The 23,557-nt window shown below is 26.2% G+C and overlaps 1 protein-coding gene across 4 annotated transcripts in view; it reads right to left on the bottom strand.

Annotated features, from left to right (window-relative positions):
* spir (spire type actin nucleation factor) overlaps positions 1-23,557 on the bottom strand; it is a 247,795-nt gene that overhangs the window by 162,065 nt on the left and 62,173 nt on the right. For all 4 annotated transcript variants that reach the window (XM_075297497.1, XM_075297500.1, XM_075297499.1 and 1 more), the window contains exon 3: positions 2,184-2,224. In XM_075297497.1, coding sequence (XP_075153612.1) covers positions 2,184-2,224 — 41 coding nt within the window. The remainder of the gene's footprint in view (positions 1-2,183; positions 2,225-23,557) is intronic.

The following is a 23,557-nucleotide window of genomic DNA, read 5'->3' as shown; positions in this document are numbered from 1 at the left end:
ATAGAAATAAAATTTTGACAAAATTTTCTATAGAAAAAAAATTTTGACAAAATTATAGAAATAAAAATTTTACAAAATTTTCTATAGAAATGAAATTTTGACAAAATTTTCTATAGAAATAAAATTTAGACAAAATTTTCTATAGAAATGAAATTTTGATAAAATTTTCTATAGAAATAAAATTTAGACAAAATTTTCTATAGAAATGAAATTTTGATAAAATTTTCTATAGAAATAAAATTTAGACAAAATTTTCTATAGAAATGAAATTTTGACAAAATTTTCTATAGAAAAAAAATTTTGACAAAATATTTATACAAAAAAGTTTGACAAAATTTTCTATAAAGAAATTTTCAAAAAAAGAAAAAAAATGTATAGAAATAAAAATTTTACAAAATTTTGATGAAGTTTTCTACAGAAATAAAATTTTTATAATACTTCCTATACAAATAAAATGTTGACAAAAATTCTATAGAAATAAAATTTTGATAAGATTTTCTACAGAAATAAAATGTTGATAAAATCTTCTATAGAAATGAAATTTTGACGAAATTTTCTACAGGTATAAAATTTTGCTAAAATTTAAAATTTTGCTAATAAAATGAAATTTTAATAAATTCATTATTCTAACAAAAAAGTCGACCAAAAATCAAATAAAAAACTAAGAAATAAAATTTTGTTAAAATTTTCTACAGAAATAACGTTTTCACAACAATTTCTATTGAAATAAAGATTTCAACAAAATTCTATTGAAATAAAATTTTCACCAAAATTCTATTGAAATAAAATGTTTACAACATTTTCTATAGAAAGAAGATTTTGCAAAATAAGATACTTGATGTTAGTGCATTTGAACAATAAATTTGATATAAAAATATTGACAAAAAATGTGGCGCTTTACATTTGAGCATTTTTGAGAATAAGGCTGCCACTAAAATATACCAAAGTGTTCATCATGGCGCTTCGCCGGGAAAGGTCTCAAATACCGGAGCCACTTTCATGCAATGTGTGATGCCTTTGTTGGCCCTTGGAATGCCGTAATTTGTGCCAATTGGAACAAATTTAAAATTTGATTTATTTAGGACATTTTTTAGCCTTTTAAGAATAAAATGAAAATTAAAAAAAAAGGTAAAAAATATAGTGCTTTGCATTGTTGCATTACATATTAGCAACCCTGTATATACCGGTAAAATAAGATGATTGTCAATTTTCTATTAAATAAATTCGTTTATTTTTTTAAATGACGCTGAACAAACTAGAACTTGATTAAGTCTTCCATAATGGTCTCATATTAAAAAAAAAAAAAACAAAACAAAAAACAAATCAAATTTATTACCAAATAATTGGTTTAGGCAGAATTCGTATTTTTAATAAAAAAAAACAAAAACATGTAACTTGTAACCATAGAAACAACTCTGGTGTTTTCTCCCTATTGACAATATGACGGAATAAGTGGACAATTTTAATGGCACACATGTGTGCTACCGGAGAGGCCCACCATAATCATTTCAGTGATTACATTAACCTGGGCTTCTGCCTCATGTGGTGCTGGTGGTGGTTTGGAACTTGGTACATACAGTACGAAAAACGCCACATTACCTTTAAATGAATTAGTCGAAGCAGCAGCAAAAAATTTAATTATTTTTTGTATCCCTCTAAATATTGGCCATTTCCGTATGCCAGAGTGCTAACAACAATAAATTCATCACAGTAACAATTTTCTTTTATGAATCACAGCATACGGCTTTGGTTACTGGTGGCGGTGGCGGCAGCGTCGATGGCGGTCCCTTTTCTCAATTTTAACATTAAAGTTCGTTGTTGTTTTTTTTTTGTAATTTAGAATTTATAGTGTTACGCTTCGATGGCAAACGGTATTTGTTTTCGTTTTTTTCCATTATTTTTGTTTGACGGACAAATGGGTTGGTTTGATTATGCTGGAGTTGTTAGAAGCTTCACAACACATAAACACACAAAAATTGTAAATAGTGGAAAAGTCAACAAAAAATAATGGAAAAAATAAATAAATTACATGTTGCCATTCGTGCATAAAACTTTTTCAATATTCTAAATATTTTCCACTATGACCACTTTTCATTCCATGCTTGGCCTGTACTGTTCAGACCTGGCTTGAAAACTACCAAAGGAAATTAAAGCTAATAAGTGGTTCTTGTTTCGAAACTTACCTTTTTATGGGATGCAATATGCTGGGCATGATTGTAATCACCTGAAATCGAAGAAAAATATTTAAAAAATTTAGAATTTTTATTTATTCACAGGCAATGAGAAGATTTAAGATTTAAAATCTATTAGATGTTCAATCTTAAAAAAAAAAATGATTTTAATAAGAAGATAAAATTAATTAATAAAAAGTTATGAAGAACCATTTTTTTTATCAGATATTTTTTTTCTCTTATATAATTCTCGAACATTTTCCCGGTAAGCAATATCACTGTGATCATGATTGGCGATTGAATCATAATATACTACTCAATAGCAATAAAATAATTATCACTCAACGTTATAATCTCAAAGAGAAAAGTGTTTTCACTATTTATAAGATGTCCACAAAAAAAAAAAAAAAAAAAATATCACCAATATATTTCCAATTAAAAAGTTGATTGAAGTTGAAATTCTTTTTCAATTTATAAATTATTTGACACAATTAACTTTTTACTCAAGATAGAAACATTATGTTAATTAAGTCAATGATTGAACATTAATTACATTTTTCCTTAAATAAATAATCGATACAATTAACTTTTTTATCAATCTCGGAAAACTAAGTCACTTAAAACAAGTATATACTCGTACGGCCGTAAATTCGGCCAGGCCGAATCTTATGTACCCTCCACCATGGAGGGTACATAAAAGTCTACTAAAGACTTTCACCCAAATCAAATTACTTGGGTTGCGGTAACACTTGCTGATGACAAGGAATCTTAAAACTTCTTAACACCGTCTTTTAAATTGTAAGTTATGTTAGTCCATACGGGGTATATATCAGGGCTGTGGAGTCGAGTCAATTTTGCTCGACTCCGGCTCCGACTGCAGTATTTCCTATTAGCCTCGACTCCGACTCCGGAGTCGACTCCAGGTGGTGTACCTAAATCTCATTTTAACGGTATTCCAATTATAATTTTAAGGTGTCGTGTTCCAAACCGATATAAGTATTCTATTTTGCCATATGTGCTGATATGTCCTAAAGGACCCTACATTTTGATACGACTCGACGAAAAATCTCAGCATTTTAGGGATGTAAAGAACTCTACATTTCAATATCAGGCCAATAAATTAAAATACGACACAATACTATATAGAGACCACATCAAAATATTGGTAGATAACAACAATATCCAGAATATGTATTTATAAAAACAAAAAATTTCAAAAACTAATTAGGCTTCCAGAAGTTTAAGAAGTAAAATCCTAGTATTAATCTATATAGGCATTGTATAAAAAATAAATCTATATAAAAAGAAAAATACACAAAAATCAAAATGTCGGGCTAATCAGATGGAAAGTTTAGATGTTAAAAAATGTAATGTGTCGGATATGAAACAAACATTCTCCCAAAAGACCGGTTCAGATGGCACGTTGGCAGAGTTTAAATTTCGGGTAATTTCTCAAGTAATTATCTCCATATACAAAATCTGGGCCGAATTTCCGCATTTATTTATGAATCTCAAATAACTCTAAATTTTATATGTAAGTGCTATATCACAAAATTGTCCGATATGACCCATCTTTGAACTCGACATGCCTGCCAAAAAATTTAGAACGTTAGATTCTACTGCTATATTGCCTTAAAATTGTACCTTTATCAAGAGTACATATAGGGTCAAAAATCGATATTTTAATATGTTAAAAAATAGACAATACAATTGATCAATTCAGCCCATATTCTAGTAAAACCTACTTTTTATATCACCGTGAAATTTTACCCATATAAATTCATTTTGAATGGCCTGAAATCCATTACTTCGCTTTTCGTTGTTCGATTAAAAACCCTAATGGAATCTAATTTCTCGAAATATTTCTTTAGTTACAAAGATAGGAAGTATTTTTCAAAGTTTGTTTCGCCAGAGTCGAACAAAATTTCTACGACCCCGACTCCGCAGCCCTGGTATATATTAAACAAAAAAAAAAGGCCCATTAAATACATATATAATTCAGTTAGACAAAAATTTCTATAGAAATACAATTTTGACAAAATTTTCTATAGAAATTAAATTTTTGACAAAATTTTCTATAGAAATAAAATTTTGACAAAATTTTCTATAGAAATAAAATTTTGACAAAATTTTCTATAGAAATAAAATTTTGACAAAATTGTCTATAGAAATAAAATGTTGACAAAACTTTCCAAAAAAAATAAATTTTGACAAAATTTTCGATAGAAATAAAATTTTGAAAAAATTTTCGATAGAAATTTTTACCAAAATATTCTATAGAAATAAAATTTAGACAAAATTTTCTATAGAAATAAAATTTAGACAGAATTTTTTATAGAAATAAAATTTTGACAAAATTTTCTATAGAAATAAAATTTTGACAAAATTTTCTACAGAAATTAAATTTTTGACAAAATTTTCTATAGACATAAAATTTAGACAAAATTTTCTATAGACATAAAATTTTGACAAAATTTTCTATAGAAATAACATTTTGGCAAAATTTTCTATAGAAATAAAATTTTGAAAAAATTTCTATAGAAATAAAATTTGACAAAATTTTCTATAGTAATAAAATTTTGGTAGATTATTTTTGGACCAATTTTTGTGTGATTGGGAATCGGCTAACTAATAAAAACTAAAGACCGATATGGACGAATTTTTGCATGGTTAGGTTAGGTGGCAGCCCGATGTATCAGGCTCACTTGGACTATTCAGTCCATTGTGATACCACATTGGTGAACTTCTCTCTTATCACTGAGTGCTGCCCGATTCCATGTTAAGCTCAATGACAAGGGACCTCCTTTTTATAGCCGAGTCCGAACGGCGTTCCACATTGCAGTGAAACCACTTAGAGAAGCTTTGAAACCCTCAGAAATGTCACCAGCATTACTGAGGTGGGATAATCCACCGCTGAAAAACTTTTTGGTGTTCGGTCGAAGCAGGAATCGAACCCACGACCTTGTGAATGCAAGGCGGGCATGCTAACCATTGCACCACGGTGGCTCCCTACATGGGGGCTATACATAAAAGTAGTCCAATATGTCCCATTTGCAATAACATCCGACCTACATCAATAACAACTACTAATGCCAAGTTTCAAGTCAATAGCTTTTTTCGTTCGGAAGTTAGTGTGATTTCAACAAACGAGTGGACGGACATGCTTAGATCGACTCAGAATTTCACCACGACCCTGAATACATATACATTATGGAGTCTTAGAACAATATTTCGATGTGTTACAAATGGAATGACAAAGTTAATATACCCCCATCCTATGGTGGAGGGTATAATATCCCAATAAACACAAGCATTGGAGAAATGCTTATATTCAATACGCTTTCAAACATTTTTTCAAAGAATTAGATTAGAATTCAATTTGAGTTCAACACGTTAGCAACAATTTCTCAACATATTAGCAACAACTATTCAAACTAAATCTCATTTTAATGCTTCAAACCTATTGGAAAATTTGTTGAAAGCAAGCAATTTGCAAGGCCATATGATTTAATGTGGAAGATGGGATTCACTAACAAATTGATATGGCGTTACCTATGAAAAACGCTCATCCTTGTGTTTGTTGGGAAGTGATGGAAATTTTTTTAATATTCAATTACAAATTTAATTGAAATAATCAATTTTCTAATCAAACTAAAAGCACAAAATCGGTTAAGAAAGTAGACAGAAAAAAAAATTCACGAACATTTTTCCGATTAAAGTCTTAATTGAGTTTTAAAAAATAAACAATCAAAAATTTAATTGATTGAACAAATTTTTTAATGGAAACAAAAATCAATCACAAAAATTAGTAGTATCAATTAATTTTTTAATAGATACTATAATTTCTGTGATTAAAGACATTTCAATTAAAAAATTAATTGGATCAATTAATTTAGTGATTGAATCAGAAAAAATTGAAAATAGTTGTCCTTTTTAATTAAAAAAAATTATTGAGTTTTGCAATCAACATCAATTTTAATTGAATCAATTAAAAAATAAATTGAAATTTCATAAAGAAATCAATTCATTTTTTAATCAAATATTTTTTATTCCCAATTAAAAGTGTAATTGATACTATCATTGATTGAAGACAGTTCAATTAAAAAATTAATTGAATCAATTAATTTCATGATTGAATAAAAGAAAATTTTTTTTTGTGCGTATAGATATATTTGCTTGAGTTTGAAAACCAAAATTTTTGTGCGTACAGATATTTTTGCTTGAGTTTGAACACCAACATCACGTACAAAATGTTGTGGGGATCGGATGAAAACTCGGCTTCAGGACGCTCAGGGAGTCAAATCTGGGGATCAATCTAAATAGGGGGGCTATACCTATATATAGTCGGCTAGATTTGCAAATCCAGTTAACTATAGCTATAAGAAGTCCTTGTGTCAAGATATCTGAATCGTTTGAAAGTTAGAGAGATTTCAACAGATGGACACATGCACGGATGGATGGATTAATAAACTCAGAATTTCACTACGAGCAAGAATATTTATTTTATGTGCACAATTTTTCTAGAATGGATTTAGCATTGTCTGTGACAAAATTTAAATAATTTGTACCATTTTATTAATTTCTAATCTGTTTTTAACCTAACAATTTCAAATGAAAAAAAAGTTAAAATTATCCATTAATAAATATGAAACAAGTATATACGGCCGTAAGTTCGGCCAGGCCGAATCTTATGTACCCTCCACCATGGATTGCGTAGGAACTTCTACTAAAGGCTGTCATCCACAATCGAATTACTTGGGTTGCGATAACACTTGCCGTTGGCAAGGTATCGTAAAACTTTTTAACACTGTCTTCTAAATTGTAAGTTAGCCCATACGGGGTATATATTAAACAAAAAAAAGGCGATTAAATACGTATATAATCTAGTTTGACAAAATTTTCTATAGAAATAAAATTTTGACAAAATTTTCTATAGAAATGAAACCTTGACAAAATTTTCTATAGAAATAAAATGTTGACAAAATTTTCTATGGAAGTAAAATGTTGACAAAATTTTCTATAGCAATACAATTTTGACAAAAATTTCTATAGAAATAAAATGTTGACAAAATTTTGTATAGAAATGAAATTTTGACAAAATTTTGTATAGAAATAAAATGTTGAAAAAATTTTCTACAGAAATAATTTTTTTACAAAATTTTCTATAGAAATAAACTTTTGACAAAACTTTCTATAGAAATGAAATTTTAACAAAACTTTCTATAGTAATAAAATTTGACAAAATTTTCTATGGAAATAAAGTTTTGGTAGATTACAAAATTTTCTATAGAAATAAAATTTTGACAAAATTTTCTATGGAAATAAAATTTTGACAAACATTTGTATAGAAATAAACTTTTGACAAAACTTTCTATAGAAATGAAATTTTGACAAAACTTTATATAGTAATAAAATTTGACAAAATTTTCTATGGAAATAAAGTTTTGGTAGATTATTTTTGGCTATATGGACCAATTTTTGTGTAATAAGTCATCGGCTATATATAACTAAAGACCGATATGGACCAATTTTTACATGGCTGTTAGAGGCCATATGTTGACAAAATGTACCAAATTTCAACCGTATCGGATGACTTTTGCTCCTCCAAGAGGTTCCGGACGTCAAATCTGGGGACGGTTTATATGGGAACTATATATAATTATGGACCGATATGGACCAATTTTTGCATGGTTGTTAGAGACCATATACTAACACCATGTACCAAATTTCAACTGGATCGGATGAATTTTGCTCTTCCAAGAGGCTCCGGAGGTCAAATCTGGGGATCGGTTTATATGGGGGCTATATATAATTATGGACCGATATGGACCAATTTTTGCATGGTTATTAGAGGCCGTAAACTAACATCAGGTACCAAATTTCAACCGGATCGGATGAATTTTGCCCCTCCAAGAGGCTCCGGAGGTCAAATCTGGGGATCGGTTTATATGGGGGCTATATATAATTATGGACCGATATGGACCAATTTTTGCATGGTTATTAGAGGCCGTAAACTAACATCAGGTACCAAATTTCAACCGGATCGGAAGAATTTTGCTCCTCCAAGAGGCTCCGGTTGTCAAATCTGGGGATCGGTTTATATGGGAGCTATATAAATTTATGGACCGATATGGACCAATTTTTGCATGGTTGTTAGAGGCCGTATACTAAGATCAGGTACCAAATTTCAACCGGATCCGATGAATTTTGCCCCTCCAAAAGTCTCCGGAGGTCAAATCTGGGTATCGGTTTATATGGGGGCTATATATAATTATGGACCGATATGGACCAATTTTTGCATGGTTGTTAGAGACCATATACTAACATCAGGTACCAAATTTCAATCGGATCGGATGAATTTTGCCCCTCCAAGAGGCTCCGGAGGTCAAATCTGGGGATCGGTTTATATGGGGGCTATATATAATTATGGACCGATATGGACCAATTTTTGCATGGTTGTTAGAGACCGTATACTAAGACCACGTACCAAATTTCAACCGGATCGGATGAATTTTGCTGCTCCGGGAGGCTTCCCAAGCCAAATTTGGGGATCGGTTTATATGGGGGCTATACGTAAACGTGGTCCGATATGGCCCATTTTCAATACCATCCGACCTACATCAATAACAACTACTTGTGCCAAGTTTCAAGTCGATAGCTTGTTTCGTTCGGAAGTTAGCGTGATTTCCACAGACGGACGGACAGCCGGACAGACGGACGGACGGACGGACGGACGGACGGACAGACGGACAGACGGACGGACATGCTTAGATCGACTCAGAATTTCACCACGACCCAGAATATATATACTTTATTATATATTATATTTCGATGTGTTACAAACGGAATGACAAAGTTAATATACCACCATCCTATGGTGGAGGGTATAAAAAGCAAGTTACAAAAATTTTTACTAAAAGAACGCTGGAAGTGCTTTTAAAGTTGTGCCTTTAGAATTTCCAATTTTTTTTTTTTTGCTAGGAAGAGGAAGCCATAATTTTTCCGGCCGATGGAAAATGTTCAAGGCCTAAAATGGCTAAAAGAAGGATAAACTACATACCGATGAGTATGATACCTTTTTGAATCCCAGCAAATGGTAGCCTTAATATTTGTGCCCGATGTTACAGCCTTCGGCTTCTTTGACAAAAAAAATTGCCAAAACATTGAACATTTTTCTAGTTTGTTTTAGTGTTTTAGTTTTTTTGTTAGTGTTTTTACAAATTTTATTTTTCATTTGATTCAAGCTTAGTATCCATATTTTAATTAAAATTTTATTTGTTCAACAATATTTAGTCCAAATTAAAAAATAATTTTACTATAGCCTTGCCTTTGTTTTTGTGTAACGGCCAAAAATTGCATAAAATATATGTCTAATATGTCTCATAATGTCTCCATCCATTTCGATAATAAAAAATTCTTTAGTGTGACGAAATACGAGCAATCCCATATGTTTTGCGATGATTTCATAATTAAATTATTTCTTAAATAAAATGTGTTGATTATTTCTCCATCCAAGTTTCTTATTATGACAATAATAAGTGTCGTTAAACTTTTAATTTTATATATCCATTAGGTTTTATGTTATGTGCTGGCAATGTATTTGAAAAATGTTTTGGAATGTCATTAATTGACAGTTAACGGTCGGCTTTCGAAGTTTCTAATGAATGTTCAACATATTTAGCTATGCGAAAAAATATGCCTGGATTTTAATTGAGTGTGAGTATAATTGGGGGATCTTTTTTTTACCAAAGGCCGATGGCCATATTTTAAATGATTTATGAATGGGGATCGCATTGGAATTTGAAGAGGAAAACATGTGAAGGATATGAGATCACCCCATAAAGTCTTCAATGGGTGAGAACAATATAAAAAAACAAATTAAATATCTGCATCGTTATTTCAATATTAATAAAAAATATGATTTTGACAATTTAGAAATCCTTTCTGGATGAGATTGAGTCAGGGTTGATTAAGCGAATCATCTTTAGATTATCACCTAGGATATGTTGCCATCATATCATGAGAAAGAAATATGCATTAATTTTATATACAATTTTCTAAAAATTTAAGATCCACACATAAGTTTTGTGATTCAAAGAATGGGTCATTTGCAGCCATAGACCGAAACATCCCAAGACACACTCTTTGACTCATTTATGCAACCCCACTTGTTTTTCTTCACACTTCTTTAGAAAGCAAAGACATGAAATTTAAATTTCATCCCAAATTAAATATATTCATATTTTTTTGTTCTTCATAATTTGTTTATGTTCTGTTGATGCTAACATAAAGACTAAATTAAGTCATTTTCCCCACAAACAGACAAAAACATAAGTTTCATTAGAATTTGTTTTAGTCTTTCCCCTAAAAAGTTCTGCTCCCATTATAAAAAACGTCTCTTTTAAATCTGAATACACCTTTTGTGGAGTTTATACTAGCAGAATAATTATGTCGAATACTAATCTCATACAAATTAAAAAAAAACACAAAACATATAAAATATGGAAAAAATTGCCACTACAAATGGCTAATAGACAAACTACACTCACAAAAAAAAATCAGTACATATTGAAAATCGTCAAAAAAAAATTCTAGAATTTTTTAAGCTTCATTTCTACAATTTTTTTTTTAAATTTTACTTCTATAGAAAATTTTGTCAAAATTCATTTTGTATTTTATTTTTACAAGATTTTTTAATTAATCGGAGATTTTGTCGAAATTTCATTTTTATAGCACATTTTGTCAAAATTTAATTTCTATACGAAATTTTGTCAAAATTTAATTTCTATAGCAAATTTTGTCAACATTTCATTTCTATAGGAAATTTTGTCAAAATTTCATTTCTATAGGAAATTTTGCCAAAATTTAATTTCTATTGGAAATAGTGTGAAAATTTCATTTCTATAAGAAATTTTGTCAAAATTTCATTTCTATAGGAAATTTTGTCAAAATTTCATTTCTATAGGAAATTTTGTCAAAATTTCATTTTTATAAGAAATAGTGTGAAATTTTAATTTCTATAGGAAATTTTGTCAAAATGTCATTTCTATAGAAAATTTTGTCAAAATTTCATTTCTATAGGAAATTTTGTCAAAATTTTATTTCTATAGGAAATTTTGTCAAAATTTCATTTCTATGGAAATTTTGTCAAAATCTCATTTCTATAGGCAATTTGGTTAAAATTTCATTTCTATAGGAAATTTTGTTAAAATTTCATTTCTATAGGAAATTTTGTTAAAATTTCATTTCTATAAGAAATTTTGTCAAAATTTCACTACTATAGGAAATTTTGTCAAAATTTAATTTCTATAGGAAATTTTGTCAAAATTTAATTTCTATAGGAAATTTTGTCAAAATTTCATTTCTATAGGAAATTTTGTCAAAATTTCATATCAAATTTTGTAAAAATTTTATTTCTATAGGAAATAGTGTGAACATTTCATTTCTATAGGAATTTTTATCAAAATGTCATTTCTATAGAAAATTTTGTCAAAATTTCATTTCTATAGAAAATTTTGTCAAAATTTCAATTCTATAGGGAATTTCATTTCTATAAAAAATTTTGTCAAAATTTCACGTCTATAGAAAATAATGTAAAAATTTCATTTCTATAGGAAATATTGTCAAAATTTCATTTCTATAGGAAATTTTGTCAACATTTCATTTCTATAAGAAATTTTGTCAAAATTTCATTTCTATAAGAAATTTTGTCACAATTTCATTTCTATAGGATATTTTTTCAAAATTTCATTTCTATAGGAAATTTTGTCAAAATTACATTTCTATAGGAAATTTTTTCAAAATTTCATTTCTATAGGAAATTTTGTCAAAATTTCATTTCCATAGGAAATTTTGTCAAAATTTCATTTCTATAAGAAATTTTTCATTTCAGACAAATTTTGTCAAAATTTCATTTCTATAGGAAATTTTGTCAAAATTGCATTTCAGACAAATTTTGTCAAAATTTCATTTCTATAGGAAATTTTGTCAAAATTTCATTTCTATCGGATATATTGCCAAAATTTCCTTTCTATAGGAAATTTTGTCAAAATTTCATTTGTGTAAGAAATTTTGTTAAAATTTCATTTCTATAGGAAATTTTGTCAAAATTTTATTTCTATAGGAAATTTTGTCAAAATTTCATTTCTATAGGAAATTTTGTCAAAATTCCATTTTGTCAAAATTTAATTTCTATAGGAAATTTTGTCAAAATTTAATTTCTATAGGAAATTTTGTCAACATTTCATTTCTATTTCTATAAGAAATTTTTCATTTCAAACAAATTTTGTCAAAATTTCATTTCTATAGGAAATTTTGTCAAAATTGCATTTCAAACAAATTTTGTCAAAATTTCATTTCTATAGGAAATTTTGTCAAAATTTCATTTCTATCGGATATATTGCCAAAATTTCCTTTCTATAGGAAATTTTGTCAAAATTTCCTTTCTATAGGAAATTTTGTCAAAATTTCATTTGTATAAGAAATTTTGTTAAAATTTCATTTCTATAGGAAATTTTGTCAAAATTTTATTTCTATAGGAAATTTTGTCAAAATTTCATTTCTATAGGAAATTTTGTCAAAATTCCATTTTGTCAAAATTTAATTTCTATAGGAAATTTTGTCAAAATTTAATTTCTATACGAAATTTTGTCAACATTTCATTTCTATCGGATATATTGCCAAAATTTCCTTTCTATAGGAAATTTTGTCAAAATTTCCTTCCTATAGGAAATTTTGTCAAAATTTCCTTCCTATAGGAAATTTTGTCAAAATTTCATTTCTATAGGAAATTTTGTCAAAATTTTATTTCTATAGGAAATTTTGTCAAAATTTCATTTCTATAGGAAATTTTGTCAAAATTCCATTTTGTCAAAATTTAATTTCTATAGGAAATTTTGTATAATTTTTTATTTTTTTAAAAAAAAAACACAAAACATATAAAATATGGAAAAAATTGCCACTACAAATGGCTAATAGACAAACTACACTCACAAAAAAAAATCAGTACATATTGAAAATCGTCAAAAAAAAATTCTAGAATTTTTTAAGCTTCATTTCTACAATTTTTTTTTTAAATTTTACTTCTATAGAAAATTTTGTCAAAATTCATTTTGTATTTTATTTTTACAAGATTTTTTAATTAATCGGAGATTTTGTCGAAATTTCATTTTTATAGCACATTTTGTCAAAATTTAATTTCTATACGAAATTTTGTCAAAATTTAATTTCTATAGCAAATTTTGTCAACATTTCATTTCTATAGGAAATTTTGTCAAAATTTCATTTCTATAGGAAATTTTGCCAAAATTTAATTTCTATTGGAAATAGTGTGAAAATTTCATTTCTATAAGAAATTTTGTCAAAATTTCATTTCTATAGGAAATTTTGTCAAAATTTCATTTCTATAGGAAATTTTGTCAAAATTTCATTTTTATAAGAAATAGTGTGAAATTTTAATTTCTATAGGAAATTTTGTCAAAATGTCATTTCTATAGAAAATTTTGTCAAAATTTCATTTCTATAGGAAATTTTGTCAAAATTTTATTTCTATAGGAAATTTTGTCAAAATTTCATTTCTATGGAAATTTTGTCAAAATCTCATTTCTATAGGCAATTTGGTTAAAATTTCATTTCTATAGGAAATTTTGTTAAAATTTCATTTCTATAGGAAATTTTGTTAAAATTTCATTTCTATAAGAAATTTTGTCAAAATTTCACTACTATAGGAAATTTTGTCAAAATTTAATTTCTATAGGAAATTTTGTCAAAATTTAATTTCTATAGGAAATTTTGTCAAAATTTCATTTCTATAGGAAATTTTGTCAAAATTTCATATCAAATTTTGTAAAAATTTTATTTCTATAGGAAATAGTGTGAACATTTCATTTCTATAGGAATTTTTATCAAAATGTCATTTCTATAGAAAATTTTGTCAAAATTTCATTTCTATAGAAAATTTTGTCAAAATTTCAATTCTATAGGGAATTTCATTTCTATAAAAAATTTTGTCAAAATTTCACGTCTATAGAAAATAATGTAAAAATTTCATTTCTATAGGAAATATTGTCAAAATTTCATTTCTATAGGAAATTTTGTCAACATTTCATTTCTATAAGAAATTTTGTCAAAATTTCATTTCTATAAGAAATTTTGTCACAATTTCATTTCTATAGGATATTTTTTCAAAATTTCATTTCTATAGGAAATTTTGTCAAAATTACATTTCTATAGGAAATTTTTTCAAAATTTCATTTCTATAGGAAATTTTGTCAAAATTTCATTTCCATAGGAAATTTTGTCAAAATTTCATTTCTATAAGAAATTTTTCATTTCAAACAAATTTTGTCAAAATTTCATTTCTATAGGAAATTTTGTCAAAATTGCATTTCAGACAAATTTTGTCAAAATTTCATTTCTATAGGAAATTTTGTCAAAATTTCATTTCTATCGGATATATTGCCAAAATTTCCTTTCTATAGGAAATTTTGTCAAAATTTCATTTGTGTAAGAAATTTTGTTAAAATTTCATTTCTATAGGAAATTTTGTCAAAATTTTATTTCTATAGGAAATTTTGTCAAAATTTCATTTCTATAGGAAATTTTGTCAAAATTCCATTTTGTCAAAATTTAATTTCTATAGGAAATTTTGTCAAAATTTAATTTCTATAGGAAATTTTGTCAACATTTCATTTCTATTTCTATAAGAAATTTTTCATTTCAAACAAATTTTGTCAAAATTTCATTTCTATAGGAAATTTTGTCAAAATTGCATTTCAAACAAATTTTGTCAAAATTTCATTTCTATAGGAAATTTTGTCAAAATTTCATTTCTATCGGATATATTGCCAAAATTTCCTTTCTATAGGAAATTTTGTCAAAATTTCCTTTCTATAGGAAATTTTGTCAAAATTTCATTTGTATAAGAAATTTTGTTAAAATTTCATTTCTATAGGAAATTTTGTCAAAATTTTATTTCTATAGGAAATTTTGTCAAAATTTCATTTCTATAGGAAATTTTGTCAAAATTCCATTTTGTCAAAATTTAATTTCTATAGGAAATTTTGTCAAAATTTAATTTCTATACGAAATTTTGTCAACATTTCATTTCTATCGGATATATTGCCAAAATTTCCTTTCTATAGGAAATTTTGTCAAAATTTCCTTCCTATAGGAAATTTTGTCAAAATTTCCTTCCTATAGGAAATTTTGTCAAAATTTCATTTCTATAGGAAATTTTGTCAAAATTTTATTTCTATAGGAAATTTTGTCAAAATTTCATTTCTATAGGAAATTTTGTCAAAATTCCATTTTGTCAAAATTTAATTTCTATAGGAAATTTTGTAAAATTTAATTTCTATAGGAAATTTTGTCAACATTTCATTTCTATAGGAAATTTTGTCAAAATTTCATTTCTATAGGAAATTTTGCCAAAATTTCATTTCTTAGGAAATTTTGTCAAAATGTCATTTCTATAGGAAATTTTGTCAAATTTGATTTCTATAGGTAATTTTGCCAAATTTCATTTCTATAGGAAATTTTGTCAAAATTTCATTTCTATAGAAAATAATTTAAAAATTTCATTGCTATAGGAAATTGTGTCAAAATTTTATTTCTAAGAAATTTTTATCAAAATTTCCTTTTATAGTAAATTTTGTCAAAATTTCCTTTCTATAGGAATTTTGTCAAAATTTCCTTTCTATAGGAAATTTTGTCAAAATTTCATTTCCATAGGAAATTTTGTCAAAATTTCATTTCTATAGGAAATTTTGTCGAAATTTCATTTCTATAGGAAATTTTGTCAAAATTTCATTTCTATAGGAAATTTTGTCGAAATTTCATTTCTATAGGAAATTTTGTCAAAATTTCATTTCTATAGGAAATTTTGTCAAAATTTCATTTCTATAGGAAATTTTGTCAAAATTTCATTTCTATAGGAAATTTTGTCAAAATTTCATTTCTATAGGAAATTTTGTCTAAATTTCATTCCTATAGGAAACTTTTGTCAAAATTTCATTCCTATAGGAAATTTTGTCAAAATTTAATTTCTATAGGAAATTTTGTCAAAATTTCATTTCTATAGGAAATTTTTTCAAAATTTCATTTCTATAGGAAATTTTGTCAAAATTTCATTTCCATAGGAAATTTTGTCAAAATTTCATTTCTATAAGAAATTTTTCATTTCTATAGAAAATTTTGTCAAAATTTCATTTCCATAGGAAATTTTGTCAAAATTTCATTTCAAACAAATTTTGTCAAAATTTCATTTCTATAGGAAATTTTTTCAAAATTTAATTTCTATAGGAAATTTTGTCAAAATTTCATTTCTGTGGGAAACTTTGTCAAAATTTCATTTCTATAGGAAATTTTGCCTGTAGTAAATTTTGTCAAAATTTCCTTTTTATAGGAAATTTTGTCAAAATTTCCTTTTTATAGGAAATTTTGGCAAAATTTCATTTCTATAGAAAATTTTGTCAAAATTTCATTTAATTTCTAATTGTTGGATATTCTTTGCTAAATGTAAGCAAATGTTTTGTTCAGTATATTTAGTAAGAATAAAGTGTAGAGTTAATCTCTCATTTTTTGTTTATTTAACGAAAATATCAACTATATTTCCAACCACAACTTCCATTAGGTTACGTTAGAAAATTGTTAATTGCGGTCATTAAAATTTAGAAGTCAAAGAGGAAGGAAAATAATGACAGCTAGAAAAGCGTTAACGGCTCTACCAAACAAAAAAAGCGTCAAATGAGTAGAAATTTCTAAATCGGAATGAAAGTAGTTAGCGAAGCTGAACGAAAGATCAACTACCAGAAAAGGCAAATTAATATTTGGAACAAATTTTGAGACAGGCCACAATAAAGATTGTTACAAGAGATGTTCCAATGGAACTTCCTGCGGTGAAATGTCCATAAATTTATAAAACTTTACAAATGTATAAAGAAATTATTCATATTTTTGATCTGGATTTAGTCACGACATATACAGATAAATAACGCTACATATTGGGAAAATAGTGAATTTCATTTTATTCCGATATTTCGTATCATCGGAAAAAAGCAACATTTTAAATACATTCATTATATAATTCGTGTTTGTTGTTATCTTTTTCCCCCGATTACCAATCATTAGAACAAATACTCCTTGACCCCTATATCAAAATCCATAGCAATTAAATCATGTAGACAGAAATCCATACTAGTCGAACGTAATAACACTTGGCTTGCATGAGGCTAAGCATTTAGCAATGACCTCGCGTAGTTTTCACTTTCTAATGATTAATGGAGTTTTTGTTTAGAAAAATTTTGTTCGGGCTTCTACTCTCGTCGCATTGTGGAGAAGTGGTGCTAGTGGTGGCGGTGAAATGTAAAATACACCTTCCATGAAATTATGTGAAATCTTTCACGCTACAAATTCTGTTGTGTAGCTATACAACATCGGTTACCTTTTTGGGTTCAGCCAAAGGTTAAATTACGTTGTTGTTACTTTTTTTTTTTTGTTTTTGGCTAGTTTCTATTGTTATTAACCACCTCAAGTTTTTTGTGTAATGTTTATGTTTTGAGTAGAAGTTTTTTGTTTTGGGTAATTTAAGTAAACATTTCTTTGCAGATATGGAATAGTTTTCGTTTTTTTTCCCATAACCCCACCAAGCAAAGAAATAAAAAAGACAAGAATACAACAAGCTATAATAATAGCAATAAAAACAATTAAATAATAGATAATAGGTACTTGCGTGTTTTAGGTTACATTGGTATACCAAAAAAAAAAAAAAACAACACAACTATACTAAAAATTTGACAAAATTTCCTATAGAAATGGATTTTTTAAAAACTTCCTACAGACTTCATTTCTGTTGGAGAAAATTTCCTATAGAAATAAACTGTCGACAAAAATTCCTATAGAAATGAAATGTTCAGAAAATGTCATATAGAAATGAAATTATGAGAAATCTTCCTATATAAATGAAATTTCGAGAACCAGTTCCTATTGAAATTATGAATATGTAATTAAAAAAAATCTTTCCTATATAAATAAAATTTTGACAAAATGTCCTATATTTATAAAATTTTGACAAAATTTCCTATACAAAATGAAATTTTGAAACTATTTTCGATATAAAATGAAATTTTGACAGAATTTCCCAATGAAATGAAATTTTGACAAAACTTCCTATAGAAATGAAATTTCGCCAAAATTTTCGATAGAAATGAAATTTTTACAAAATTTCCTATAGAAATGAAATTTTGACAAAATTTCCGATAAAAATTAAATTTTAACAACATTTTCTATAGAAATGAAATTTTGACAAAATTTTCTATAGAAATAAAACTTTGACAAAATTTTCTATACAAATAAAATGTTGACAAAATTTTGTATAGAAATAAAATGTTGACAAAATTTTCTATAGAAATAAAATTTTGACAAAATTTTCTATAGAAATAAAATTTTGACAAAAATTCGTATGGAAATGAAATTTTGACATAATTTCGTATAGAAATGAAATTTTGACAAAATTTCCTATAGAAATGAAACTTTTGACAAAATTTCCTAGGGAAATTTTGATAAAGTTACGTATAGAAATGAAATTGTTATATAATTTTCTATAGAAACATACTTTTCTTTAGAATCAAAAGTTTGACATTTTCTATAGAAATAAAATTTTGATAAAATTTCGTATAGAAATAAAATTTTGATAAAATTTCGTATAGAAATGAAATTTTTTCTCTAGAAATAAAGTTTTGGAACAATTTCCTCAAGAAATGAATTTTTGACAAATTTTCCTATAGCAATGAAATTTTGAAGAAAAAAAATTCTATGGAAATGAAACTTTTGACAAAATTTCCTATAGAAATGAAACTTTTGACAAAATTTCCTCAGGAAATGAAATTTTGACAAAATTACGTATAGAAATGAAATTTTTATATAATTTTCTATAGAAACAAAATCTTCTTTAGAATTAACATTTTGACAAAATTTTCTATAGAAATAAAATGTTGATGAAATTTTCCATAGAAATAAAATTTTGATAAAATTTCGTATAGAAATGAAATTTTTTCTCTAGAAATGAAGTTTTGGTAAAATTTCCTCAAGAAATGAAATCTTGACAAATTTTCCTATAGAAATGAAATTTTGAAAAAAAAATTCTATAGAAATGAAATTTTGATAAAATTTCCTATAGAAATGAAATTTTTGACAAAATTTCCTATAGAAATAAAATGTTGACAAAATTTTCTACAGAAATGAAACTTTTGACAAAATTTCCTAACTGAAACTTTTGACAAAATTTCCTACAGAAATGAAACTTTTGACAAAATTTCCTCAGGAAATGAAATTTTGACAAAGTTACGTATAGAAATAAAATTTTTGTATAATATTCTATAGAAACAACATTTTGACAAAATTTTCTATAGAAATAAAATTTTGATGAAATTTTCCATAGAAATAAAATTTTGATAAAATTTCGTATAGAAATGAAATTTTTCCTCAAGAAATGAAATTTTGGAACAATTTCCTCAAGAAATGAAATTTTGACAAAATTTCCTATAGAAATGAAATTTTGACAAAATTTCGTAAATAAATGAAATTTTGACAAAATTTTCTATAGAAGTAAAATTTTGACAAAATTTTCTATAGAAATGAAATTTTGACAAAATTTCCTATAGATATGAAATTTTGACAAAATTTCCTAATTTTGACAAAATTTCGTATGGAAATGAAATTTTGACATAATTTCGTATGGAAATAAAATGTTGACAAAATTTCCTATGGAAATAAAATTTTGACCAAATTTTCTATAGAAATAAAATTTTGACAAAATTTCGTATAGAAATTAAATTTTGACAAAATTTCGTATGGAAATGAAATTTTGACATAATTTCTTATGGAAATTAAATTTTTACATACTTTCGTATGGAAATAAAATGTTGACAAAGTTACGTATCAAATGAAATTTTTATATAATTTTCTATAGAAACAAAATTTTCTTTAGAAACAAAATTTTGACAAAATATTCTTTAGGAATAAAATTTTGATGAAATTTTCCATAGAAATACAATTTTGATAAAATTTCGTATAGAAATGAAATTTTTCCTCAAGAAATGAAATTTTGGAACAATTTCCTCAAAAAATGAAATTTTGACAAAATTTCCTCAAGAAATGAAATTTTGACAAAATTTCCTATAGAAATTAAATTTTAACAAAATTTCCTATAAAAAAGGAAATTTTGCCAAAATTCCCTATACCCAGCAAAAACTCCTATTAACAGGTATGATCACAAGTATGCCTGCGCCAAATAGGTAACAACTTCCATACATACATATATCAGTAGTAATACTTTTAAACGGGCATGACATTGGAGGAAAGTACTTCCGTGCAAGTATACCAGCAGTCGAAAAATAAGTACTTCTTAGCAAGCATACACGCTCTCCAAAAATAATATCTTTACCATAAATATACCCAAAAAGTGCGAACTCACCACTGTTGTTTTGTAACCCAACACACTATACCACGACATGGATCTATTCAATGATGTTATTTTGTAATATAAATTATGTACTGTACAACTTTAGAAAACAAAGGTATAGTTTATTGGCAATTTTTTCTGAAATGTAATTTGGCGTTACTTATCGCTACTAACAACGGTGTCCACTGTAGAGCCGAACCCGGACCTCAAGATATGATTTTGATTGCCGGTATTAATAGAAAGAATCACGTTTTGCCTACACAGGTAAGTTATTATTTTTAAATCCCAGGTAATACTGCAAGTAGTAACTTTTTGATTACCGGTATTACTGAAAGAATCACTAGTGCTTACCCAGTTTTTGCTGGGTAGAATTGAAATTTTGACAAAATTTCCTATAGAAATGAAATTTTAACATTATTTTCTATAGAAATGAAATTTTGAAAAAAAATCTTAAAGAAATAAAATTTTGAAAAAATTTCCTTAGAAATGAAATGAAATTTTGACAAAATTTCCTATAGAAATGAAATTTTTAAAAAATCCTATAGATATAAAATTTTTACAAAATTTCCTATAGAAATAAAATTGACAAAATTTCCGTTATAAATGAAATTTTGACAAAATTTCCTATAGAAATGAAATTTTGGCACAATTTCCTGAAGAAATGAAATTTTTAAAAAATTTCCTATAGAAATGAAATTTTGACAAAATTTCCTATAGAAATGAAACTTTGACAAAATTTCCTATAGAAATGAAATTTTGACAAAATTTCCTATAGAAATGAAATTTTGACAAAATTTCCTAAAGAAATGAAAGTTTGACAAAATTTCCTATAGAAATGAAATTTTTACAAAATTTCCTATAGAAATGAAATTTTGACAAAATTTCCGATAGAAATGAAATTTTGACAAAATTTTCTATTCAAAATGAAGTTTTGACAAAATTTCCTATAGAAATAAAATTTTGACAAAATTTTCTATTCAAAATGAAGTTTTGACAAAATTTCCTATAGAAATGAAATTTTGACATAATTTCCTATAGAAATGAAATTTTGACAAAATTTCCTATAGAAATGAAATTTTGACACAATTTCCTATAGAAATGAAAGTTTGATAAAATTTTCTATTCAAAATGAAGTTTTGATAAAATTTCCCGTACAAAATGATTTTCTTAAAAAATTCCGATGAAATTTTAAAAAGAATGTTTACAATATTTCGTGAATGTTTACAAATTTCGGAAAAACAATTTTCTTATAAAAATGTAATATTGACAAAAATATTCTATACAGAATAAAATTTTGGGAAAATTTCATGAAAATTATATTCCTAAAAAAAATTCAATAGCAATGAAATTTTGACAAACATTTCTATGAAAAAAAAATTTTACAAAGCTCATACAGATACGAAATTTTTACAACTATTCCTATACAAAACGAAATTGTGACAAATTTTTTTAATAAAAAATTAAATTTTGACAAAAAGATATGGAATTTTGACAAAATTTGCTATAGAAGTGAAATTATGACAACATTTCCTATAGAAATGAAATCGTAACAATTTTTTATACAAAATGATATTTTCACAACATTTTTTATACAAAATATAAATATTTTCACATTGTTTTATACAAACTGAAATTTTAACAAATTGTTGTTAAAAAATGATATTTTGACAAATTTTTTATACAAAATGAAATTATACTTTATAATTTTGTTATAGAAATAAATTTTAAAAATTAAATCTTATTGCGATGAACTTTAAATTTCGACAATGATATGGGTATTTCGAGTCACTTTAACATAACCCAAATTCGTGGGTGTTGAGAGTTCGTTGGTCTTCACTCCATGTACTACAATATCAGAGTGAATTTTGCAAAGCATAAAAAAATGCTTAATGGTTTTTTAATTATTAAACTCTTGTATTACACTATATCGACATGTTTGTTTATTGTGTCGTAATTAAGTATGGGAAAAAAATCGTGTTTTTTTGTATTTGGGTAAGTATGGCAGAAGATACAGTCCAAATCTTAGTCGGACGAAACAAGGCAAGACAAGAAAATTTTAAAGATACACCAAAATTGAAGTATTCATTACATAATAGCTAACGGTAAGTTAATTGTTATTAAATTACAAGTGTAATAGCAAATAAATAAATAAAAAAATTAAATAATTGCAAAATTCCCAAAGGGGCCAACCTACAGAAATGGGCGGTCAAATGTAATTTATCTGTCAATTTGTTGGCCATTAATTTTTTTCCGTTTTGTAATTTGATCCATGATATTATGAGATAACAAATTAAGATGAGTGATTGTCATGCTCTAAGGGGGCAAATTATTTTATTACCTTCAACAAGTCTATAACCACCATCCGCTTGATCTTGGAACTAAAGATTTTTGCTTTGGTATCACGACTTTGACATAACTCCGTCAATTTTTTATATGTTAATTCTCAATTGTCCTTCAAGTGTTGTCATGCAAGCATTTATTGTGCGTGCGAAATGGTCATCTGTATTATTCCCTGACAATAGACTTTGAATGCACTTGAACTCAACACAAGTGGTTGTTATGGAATCAATGAACTAGAGGAAAATTCCAGTAAATGCTGTACCATAAAAAATAACTGAGTTATTTAAAAACCAATGCCATCGAATTTCATATTCTCGAAATATAGTATAGAAAATTTTGTTAGAATTTCATTTCTTATAGGAAATTTTGTCAAAAATTCATTTCAAACAAATTTTGTAAAAATTTCATTTCTATAGGAAATTTTGCCACAATTTCATTTCGTATAGGAAATTTTATCAAAATTCCATTTCGTATAGGAAATTTTGTGAAAATTTTATTTCTGTAGGAAATTTTGTCAAAATTTCATTTCTAGAAGAAATTTTCCCAAAATTTAATTTTTATACAAAATTTTCCCAAAATTTCATTT

The sequence above is a fragment of the Haematobia irritans genome, chromosome 2 (assembly GCF_050003625.1).
Source record: "Haematobia irritans isolate KBUSLIRL chromosome 2, ASM5000362v1, whole genome shotgun sequence".
NCBI classification, from domain to species: Eukaryota; Metazoa; Arthropoda; class Insecta; order Diptera; family Muscidae; genus Haematobia; species Haematobia irritans.
This window is presented reverse-complemented; position numbering and strand designations above follow the sequence as displayed.